At 47.9% G+C, this 10,388-nt stretch overlaps 1 protein-coding gene across 2 annotated transcripts in view; it reads left to right on the top strand.

The window, feature by feature from the left end:
• Window positions 10,042-10,388, top strand: part of LOC110399879 — a 29,031-nt gene continuing 28,684 nt past the window's right edge. The window contains exon 1 of one of the 2 annotated variants that reach the window (XM_021399289.1): window positions 10,042-10,243. In XM_021399289.1, the coding sequence (XP_021254964.1) occupies window positions 10,159-10,243 (85 nt within the window). In that variant the 5' untranslated portion in view covers window positions 10,042-10,158. The other variant, XM_021399290.1, reaches the window with a different exon arrangement.

The raw sequence follows: 10,388 nt of genomic DNA, 5'->3' as shown, positions 1-10,388 counted from the left end.
AGATGAAATCACAGCCTTTTTTTTTCCTGAGATATTCAGACCTGCTGGTACCAAAATTCTCATTAATCATCAAGCTCCACCTCATTCTCCCTTTGGCTACTGCTGACATTGTGAAATCTTTCCTCACCACAATTCTTTCCACTCAGTATTTTCTGTGCCAGCAGTGAAGCCTGGTCAGGGAGGCTGGAAAATCTACAGACCATAATCCTTCTAGTGATTTCAGTGTCATGGTTTTATGCTTTTTGGTTATTGGTACTCCACATCATAACACCATGTAATGAATGTACCTGGTTCTCAGAAGAGAAGGACTACTACATTCCCCACGGTACTTTGCTCCTGTTACCATTTTCCAGCCGGAGGGAAAAGATAAAAGCTCGCAGTATAAAAACTTGCAGATCACGAGACCTCGTCCCTTTTTCCTCCCGTCTCTTGCCTTGGCAGCACCTCGCTCTCCAGCCGTCTTATCGTCGGTAGTAGAGTAAGGCCTACCTTGATTTTGGGACATTCTCTCTCTCTGTATCGGATTTATCAGCTTAAATTGTAATTCTATTGTATTATAGTGTGTTGTTTTGCATTCCAATATTTTATTTAGTAAATTAGTTTGTTTCTCCTCAGATTGTTGCCACTGTTCTTTGCTCTCAGGGCCATCTCCTTACCCTTTTCCCCTTTTCCCTTTTCCCAGGGCGTGGACCTGTGGATCCCCCGTCCCCTTCGTCACGGAACCGGGCTGAACGCCTGTTAACCATTGACATTTTTTTCTCCTGACATTCAGCTAAATGTATGATGGCTTGCATGAAAATGAGAGTTAAAACTGAGTAGCTGATCCAAAATGTTTAGGATGTGCATCAAAGTTTCCCCTAAGAACTCAGGAGAATCACAGTTGGGTGCTAACTACAACCACCTAGCCCATCTAGCTTTGTCTGTCATACATCCCTCTGTCTTGCTTCCTCTTGGTTTTAAAGATCGCCCTTTTCTCCCAGAGCTTTCTCAAAGTGTTTCTGAGCAACTAAATCCTAATTTGATTTAAATCTCTGTAAAATTCTAGTTGTTCAGACAGAGAGCTTTGGTTATGTCCATGTCTCAGAACCACCTTATTTTTAGCTTGCATGCGTGGGGGATAAGAATTGAGTTACAGACTCACTTGTACAATTGAATCATGATAGATTTCCTCTAATTATCTTTTTTTTTCCTGAATTCTAAAGGTTGTGAGCTATTGCAGGCAGAAATTTACACAGCCATAAAGGTTAAGGCCAGGATATATGTTAGTCTGTAGGGTATACTGACCACCAAGAGAGGCTAGTGTATGAAGAGAGAGGCCAGGGAGGTTCAGAGTTAGGGAATATTTCTATTACAAGTGAACAAACAAGTAATGCTACCTGTAAGTTTTGCTGATAAGAATGTGCAGACACTCGGGCTAGTGCTGGAGCCAGAAATGTTACACCAGCTCTGACAGGGCCTTGGCCTCTGGCAGCACCGCGATGCTCAGCACAGTTCAGCCTGCTTCCCCACTGCCGCAGCTTAACCACATGCCATGCCCCTAGCTTTCCTGTGCCATAGCATCATGCTGCTCCACCTGTATGACTCAAGCAACATCACTGAAAGAGGTACCAACCCTCCCCTTAAAACACCCACTGCCCAAAGCAGCACAATGACAGCAACTCCAGCTTGAGTTACTGCAGATGTGAGAAGAACGCAGAGGAAAAGTAAACAGCTTTGAAGACCCTTCCAAAAAACATGAGCTCTCTCTTAATAAAAAAAAGTCTCTAAGGCACAATCCCACGGAGCTGTACTGCCTGCACAGGAACTTCATTGCTTGAGCCACAACACCTACAAACACAGAGACAATGGCAGCACTGCTTATTATTTCTGAGGTTGCTGGTGCCCTGGGCAAGTGTCCGCTGCCAGCACGCTGTCCTCTGCCTGCCGCTGGGGACAGCTGGAGAGGTGAGGTACCTGCAGCATCCACAAAAGGAACAGGGACACCCTCGGCGGAGCAGCTCGTTGACTCAGCTGGGGGACCCAGAGCTGCCTGTAGGACAGGGGCACTGGGAGGCAGTGGAAAGGGGCACTCCTGGCCTCCTGAACTCTCTCCATTTCCCACATTGCTCCTTTCCCTTCCCTCACTGAGTTCTTCCTCAGCCTTATCACATCCCCTCCGTTCCTCACATTGCTGTCCTCTCAGCCTGCCCCAAAGCTCGCAGCCCACATTGGCCCTGTCCCAGAGCTTCCAGGCCCCTTGCTCACACCTCTTGCACAGGGAACAGGGTGTGGAAGCTCTGCTCTCCCTCTCATCTGTCACAGCTCTGAAGACTGCCTACACTCTCTAAGCACCTTTGCTATGCAAAGCAGCACATAACCCCCCCTGCTTCTTGATGCTATCTATTTACCATAACTCAGTTTCCATAAACTCTCCTCTATTTATCCCTCACCAAAGTGCTCTTATCTTATCTTGAAAACCTGACTTGACACCAGGCAGTTTGGTGTTTATATGAAAAAGAGTTCAGCTTTCACAACAGTTCAGCAGCCACAAGCAGAGCTAGATCTTCAGAACAGACTCAACCTGCATTTTTGGGCACTAATACAAGCAGCCAGCTCCTTCTACAGGGCTCCTTGTAATGGTGTGCTTTGAAAACATAACTTTAAATATCCCCAAAACTGTTAGATGTGGAGCCTTTGTTGAAAAATCAGGCTCCAGGCAGGTGCCTCCTGCAGCCTGTACACCAGGTCTGCTCTGCAGCCCTTTGCAGCATGTCCTTGTTTCCTGTTGCCTTCTGAGCCTGTATGAATATGGGCTATCAGGGCAAATGCAAGCCTGTCCCTCACCTACTTCTGATTTTGAGAGACTGGAACTTGACTGATGCTGCTTGCAATACTTTACTGCATCTTTGCCTGTTTCTTTATATTAAAACTAACTCAGGAGCAACAGAATTGTGCTCCGGGACTGTAACTCGCTGACATTCAAAGCTGGGTCACCTGGAGGTCAGTATTCACTCTCTGTTTTCTTTTTCCTTCTGTTAACAGCACTGCCAACAACTCTTTGGAAGGCACCAAAGCAAGCAAGCTATCCTTATGCAAATACAAAAATACATATGCCAATTATTTGTACCTGGCATGGAAGTGTGCAAGTCTTATTAACTCCTCAGTTCAGTTGTATTGACTTTAAATGAAGGATTGTTGTGCAGTGACTGTTTTGTTGTACATCAATGTGGTGACATCTGTCCTTCATCCTATGAGTTGAGGAGCACTGCAGGGTCATGAAGTGATGCATCACAAGTCTCCTGTTATTTCAGGATGCGGAAAAATCTCTCAAGAGCTGCATATAGACTACGGATTCATCATGAGCCAACCTGGAAATTTCAGTCTGAACAGCAATCTTAAATTAGTAGCACAGGGAAGTCTGCAGTGGAATAAATGGCTGTCTCCATTCATCCCACACTAAACAGGAATACAAAGAGAAGCAGAGTTTTATAGACAAAAGCACAGGTAGCACTGTTAAGATAAAAATCACAAAGCCATGGTCCCAGATTCCTGAAAGTCCTTGGTTGCACTTCATTTCTTTCATTGGGCTTAGATCAGATCTGAACAGAAAAGATAGCTCCAGCATTTCCCATCTGGAGAAGAGAACTGCTTCAGGGTTAGTTTGAAGAGGGAAAAAATGAACTTTCTGTTATTACTCCAGACAGCAGTGGTCACCCAGTAGATGAAAGGGTAGATGAAAAGCAGAGCAATGAATCGCCATGCTCAGGAGGCAGAACACCTCAGCACTGGCACCAAACTTGAGCTCCTGTGCTCTTTCCACAGCACAAAAGAGGTGCCAGATGTGGGGCTACGTAACAGCACACACCTGCTGCTTACACATGGTCATGTACACAGACCATGGCATAAGGTCCACAGTCACGTTACTGACTTGATTTCACAAACAGTGGAGCCAGAGATATCCTCCGGGATGTCCAGAGGAAATACACACCCAAGAACTGGATATCAGGGCTGTACACAAATGAAAGAGCACTGATTTGGCTTCAGCAAGAGATTTTTTAAATAGCAGGTTTGCAGAAGCAGATGCTATTTGCAAAATATATCCTGGGGTTATCCAGACAGGTCCTTGGCTACTGAACACCATCCTCCCCTCAAGGACAGTTGTTTTCAACTCTTCTCCATCTGGTAAGCCCTGTAAAATTTTCCCGTGGAGATCATAGAATCATAGAATCCTCAGAGTTGGAAGGGACCTTTAAAGGTCATCTAATCCAGCTCCCCTGCAATGAACAGGGACATGCACAGCTCGATCAGGTGAGATGAGGGCTCATGTAGCATATTTAAACCCACTCAAAGTTGGCCTGCTTTCTGCAGTTACTTCTGATTACCGGAGTAGCCAGGTCTGCAGAAACCGGCACTCACTGTTCCAGAGTCATCTTCTTGTAACTTTTTCAGCAGAAGAGTCCATGGGGCAACTCCATGCTCATGGGCCGGGAGCTCCATCGCTTCCCTGAGCAGCACTGATGGCCTCGTTCCAGGTTCATGTACTGCGGATCGACAGCCCCTGGCTTCCAGTTTTCTTTTGGAGGTGCACAATAATGTATACCCCCTCCAAGTGGGAAACAGTCCACTCCGTAATCAGGCTGTGAAAGCGTAATTATGAGTACAATTAAGGTGAAATATAGCTCTATTGAAGTTGGTGGGAGTTTTATTATTAACCAAAGTTTCACCTCTGTGTTTTGGATAGTTATCCAGCTCAAGTAAAAAAGTCATTATTTAATCAAAATGGCATTTATACTGCAATGCCTCTGTCATATCCAAGCCTTCAGGACATGTTTACTTTAATCAGTTCTAATTAAATTGCTACACGAGAAAAACATTTAGTTCTACTGAGGTGTGTACATGCATCTAGGGGAATGCAATGCAAATTGCTGAGGCTCTCATGAATTTGTACTGCTTTAAATGCTGGTGTTTAGCAAGTCACACTTAACTCTTCTCTTGCACTCCACTGAAACAGATTGCTCTAAATGAGAGTAAACATTTCCAAATAAAAGCAACTACAGCATTTACAACAAGGCCAAGAATTGTCAAATTCTTGGTCCTGTTAATAGCTAAGTGTAAGCTGCACTTTCACAGCCACCAGCATTTTCAAGGGATAAGAAGTAAGCAAATGACAACCAGACTGAGAGATGCTTGGGATACTTGCTCTCCCCAGTGCTGGCCATGGTGTTGGCAAGCACCGCGGAGGGGAGAAAAGGAGATCAAAAGCACCCGTTCTGAGTACCAACAGCCCCTCTTGCTGCCTTTCCCCTGATTTCATAGCGGGATACTCCCCAACTTTGCCCTCATGGCCTCTGATCTCTTCTGTCACAGTTCCCTGGGTTGTTGTTTGGGCAGGCTTTGCTCCTGAGCTCTGCTACAGCAATGGATGTATATAGACAGAGCAATTGGCAGGAGCAAGGCCCAGGCTGGCAGGGGTTAACATGTTACTGCTGAGGGAGCTGAGGGCCGATCTGTCCCAGCAGGCTATTTTTTGCACCATAAGGGCATCACAGTAAAAACAACTTCCTCTCTTCTGACCTCTTCACCTGGGCAGTCTGTACATGTGCGGGCCATTGCCAAGTTAGCGGGGAACCGTTTCACAGGAAGCTGGGGTCCTCAGGAAACTTCTGCCTGCAGGAACACAAGTGTCATGCATTTCCTCTTCAAACACCTCCTCTTTTTTTTTTTTGATCCTTTGCAGTGCCCTCAACCCAGCTCTCGTGTGAGGGGCTGCTGGCTGAGGCAGCATAGGCTGCAACAAGCTGTGCGTGGCAAAGGCAGCTGAGACCTAAGGCCAAGAGCAGCCCCTGATGGTGTCCTGGGGGGACAGGTCCCAGCAAACCTCAACAGCTGCTGGGCAGGTCACCCCCTCCCCACCCTTCCTCTGCTGATGGGGAGCCCCTCCTCAGTGTCTCTCCTCCCCAGGCTGCCGCATGGATCCAGTGTCCTGCTGCCAGCTACATCCCAAACCCTTGATGCACCAAAAGGAAGGGCAATGCATTCCCATTGAGCTGATGGCATCGCACAGGGTCCCTCTGTGCCACACCACAGGTGCACAGACCCAAGCAGCATGCAATCGAGCAACCTGTCCAGATCCGGCTTTTAACTAATGCAGTCAGGGAACAGGATGGAAAATGAGCTCTGAGATACACATATGCTGAAAGGTTGACAGTTATTACATTGTGTCCTTCAGTGTGGAAGCCGCAGCAGCACTGTGACTGGAATGTGTTTTTCTTCACTGTAAACAACTCACACTAGGTGGAGAGGCCCTTTACAAACACAAGAAATCCTGTTATTTGGGGGCTGCACACCTTTAAGAAGATGAGTCCTGAAAATACCTTCAAAAATCCCGTTCTGCCAGACAAGCTGCAGCAGCGGGAGATGAAGTTATTTGCACAAGGGACTTGCCTAAAGCAAAACAGCGGAGCAACACCTGTCCCAGCCAGGAGGGCTCTCTCATGCAAAGCTGCACATGCTCAGGGCTCTGTCCCGATACTGCTTAATTTGGCTCTTGGGGAGTTTTTCAAAGGAAGGATCACACTTGACAGGCATCCTCCTTTGTATCTGTGGAGCCTCTCAGTGGACAGTACTGTTTGCTAATAGTGGAAGATCTGGGGGGGATTTCCATCCCGGAGCACACTGCTTCTCTGCAGTGAAGAAGTCCTCTCTGCTCTCAAGGCACTTCCTACCAGTCCCAAGTCTCACAAAGGTGACCAGAGAGATAAGATGCAGCTGTACGCCCAAGGGATCCAGAAACACAGCAGCTTTCCACACACAGGGACTTCTTTGGGTGGAGAGTTTTCTTGTGGTTGAGGAAACCAGTGCATCCATCACAAATGAAGCCGATGCTGACTAAGAGCTTTTTCCTCTTCCTGTTACATCCTCTGCAGCTCAAGAGGGAATTTCCTGCCTGGTGCAATCTGGAGAACCCATCTCACAACACGGATGAGTGGGAAGGAGCAAGCCCTGGCACAAGGCCTGTGCCCATGCTGGCAGCATGCTTTCTCACCTGGCAGCACAGTCCCACGTCTCAGAACCAGCTGTCCCAGCAGCTGCTTCCATCTCAATGCAAATAGAGCCCAATGACCAGTATTTTTTCAACACATAAAGCACATAGCTTAAAAAAAAAAGAAAAAAAGAAAAAAAGACAACAATAACAAAAAAAGTGTGTAGTTACGCTACTAAAACTTTCCAAGTGCAGACAAAAATAATCATGCACAACAGCCAGCAGCAGCTCTGCAGGGCCCTCCAGACAGTGAACGCTGTCACATATTGTGTCAACACAGGGCACTTCCAGTATTCATTATCAGCTGCATACATGTAAACACACCCTCCTGTAAGAGCACCTAGAGCATTAAAATCCTGCGCTCATTTCCAGCCATTTTCATCCAAGATTTACACTAGCCCAGGGCTGGAATAATTGGCCAGCATGCACTCCAGGGGTTGTTCTATTCCTGTTCAAAAGCTCACTGTCACTGGATTCATTTATTTATTATATTTTGTTAACAGAGTTACTTCTGCTGGCCACAAGCACTTGCTGAACACAAAGGGGTAAACTGAGCTTAGAAACAGACTGCTTGAGACTCTCTCCTCAGGAACCTGGTTTTCTGACAGCATCAAACCTTTTGCTCACTGCCAATGAGAGACAATTATCTGGTGGATTAAATCCATAACTGCAGCCTCCAAGTAATGAGATATTTCTGAAAATATTGGATATAATCTTCAGTGCCTCTCAAGTTTGGTCTGAGCTGAAAGGGACTTGAAGGGATGTCTCCTGGAGAAGGCCTGGGCAGAAGAAGCCTCATTGAGAGGAAAAAGTAGTCTGCATACCTATTAAAAAGGGAAAGTCCCATGCAATAATTGTCCTGTGCATTTAGTCCTGCCACAATACTTTGAGTTCCAACTGCTTAGACAGCAGCATAGTAGCAATTTTTTTTCTGCCTCTAAACCTGTTTACTTTAAAAAAAAAAAAAATCCTCTGTGTAGTATAGAAGTATAGAAGTGAGCTCAGCAGTATATAACAGAATGGAGCTCTTTGGCAAGCAGAAAGGATTGCACAAACTGGACCAGGAAAGGTCTATGGTAAATGGGCAGTGAAGACGAGAAGCTAATGCTTTGCCTTCCAAATCCCTCTGGCTGCTAATTGTGCTACTGCATATGTCCTATGGCACCTGGGAGTTACCCTACCACTGCTGTAATAACTCAACACACTGACACCATCTCTTCATCCTGGAAAACATGTGAGTGGGTGCCGAACACCTACAATTCTTTGAAACCTGGCACCATTTGCAACATGAGGCCAAAGAATGGGAAACTTGCTGTAAATACCATAAAGCAACAGGCACGGTTACCGGCTAGTGTAGCTACCAAGGCTATCTTTAGCCAGAGTTTAGATCCATCCACGGTTCCTCAATAGCAGTACTCTGTCTTCACTTGTTCCTGTAAAATGGTCTCTAGTCTCGGAACACCCTGCAGCAGGATGGAGGGAAGGCCATTACAAACAGTCCCAGCTCTATCTCTCCTGAAATCCACTGGGGCTGAGGCCTTCCCATCAGTTTCACCCAAATATTCCACACCTGCACATAGCAGAGGGGCTCAGAGAGCAAAACCCCTACAGTGTGCAGGCTACAAAGGGATCTTACAGCTTTTCCTTCCTGCCAGCCCTGGGCACAGCCCTCTTTGGCTCTGTCAGAGAACCAGAAGCAGGCACTGAATGCTCACTGACTGCCCAGAGTGCCATAAAGACACTTGGGAGGAGGGATGCTCTTTGCTGGATGACAAGAGCTTGGGAGCTACAAAATAATAACTAAATACAAGAGCCATGGAGTGGGGGAAAGGGCCAGTTAAACTCTGCCTTTAAACTATGACTAGCACGAATCAACAAACTTTAGTGACTGCTGCAGCAAAAAGCCAGTTCAGTTTCAGCCAATATCTGTCCAGTGGTGTTTGTTTCAGAGGCACAGGAGGAGGACTGCTGGGAGAGCAGAGAGAGGGGCAGCTGGACTGGATCTCCCCTGACAGCTCCCCTCCCGCTGTCTTCCTTGTAGCAGGCACTTGTAGCAGGGCTGGTTCACTCTAGGGCCAGCCCAGAGCTGACCCAGTCCTAGGTAGCACCACTGGCTCTCTGTGGGTTCCTTGGGGCTGCTGATCCCATCCACAGCATCAGGCTGGTTTAACCGGTGGAGCAGCACATCCCCTCCTGACAGTGCTGGAGTCAGCAGAAGTCTGGATGGGAGTGTAATGCAGGAATGGGCATTCTCATGGCAGACAGAGACCCTGTAAAGGTCGTGGGGCTGTTGGCTGTGCAGAGATTGCATTGCCCAAATTTAGCCCAGAAGTAATTTCTTATGTGCGCACACAGAGTGTGGGCATAGCATCTGGTACATGTAGCCATGCTCAGGGCATGCAACAGCACTGTGTGTGCGCTCAAAGTGCACTGCCACGGTGGGGTGGCACCACCAACCTATCCCTGGGAAATGGAGCTGGGGACTGTCCTGCCACATCCCCTCAGCCCTGCTTCCCACAGCCCCAGTTACAGCCAAGACAGAGGCTTGCACTGTGAGCGCAAAACCTGGGATTTAAATGGAGGAGAGGAAAAAGGGAGAAAAGGAGGGAGGAGACGGAGAAAAAAAGAAAAGAGAGAAAAAGGTAAAAGGAAAAAAAATAAAGGAAAAGAAAGGGAAAAAAATGAAAGGTTAAAAAAAAAGGAAAGGAAAATAAAAGAAAGGAAGGAAAAAGAAAAGAAAGGAAAAATGAAAAGAAAGGAAAGGAAAAGACCCACTCTGCTCTCTCCTCCCCACCCAAAGCATTCCAGCCTTTCCTTTCCTGCCACTTGAGAGGGGGGTTGTTTATTGACATTATGCAAGTGCTGAAATATTTTTCTTTTTCTGCTCTCCCGTCTTTTTTTTTTTTTTTTTTTTTAAAGTTCTTCCCCCTCCCTCCTCCGGGGGTTGCGAAGGTGGTTCAAACCCCTCCAGTCATCTCGGCTTATCAGCCGAGAGAGATGCATTCCTCAGGGCTGCTCCCTTTATAAGCCGCCGCTGGCCGCCCGCCCGCCGCTCCGCATCCCGCGCAGCTCAGCGCCCGGCCATGCCCTAGCCCAGCCCGGGGGACGCGCAGCAGCGCTGGGAGCGCCCGGCGGCGATGCCCCCCCCGGCGCTGAGGCGTGCTGCCGCCGGGATGTTCGCCTGGCACAGGAGCTTTCCCCTGGGAGCGCCCTGGAAGAGAGGTGAGCCCGGCCGCCCCGCGGCACACCCCCGGCCCCGCTCCTCCTTCCCTAAGGGTACTTAGGGCTGCCCGGCCCGGCCCGCCCCGCTCCCGGCCCGATGCTGCGCTCGTTGCTCTCCGGCTGCCTCTGTCCCCACGCAGGTAAG

This window comes from Numida meleagris, chromosome 5 (assembly GCF_002078875.1).
Source record: "Numida meleagris isolate 19003 breed g44 Domestic line chromosome 5, NumMel1.0, whole genome shotgun sequence".
Classification (NCBI taxonomy): Eukaryota; Metazoa; Chordata; class Aves; order Galliformes; family Numididae; genus Numida; species Numida meleagris.
Note: the sequence above shows the minus strand (reverse complement) of the source record. Positions and strands in the feature narration are given on the sequence as shown.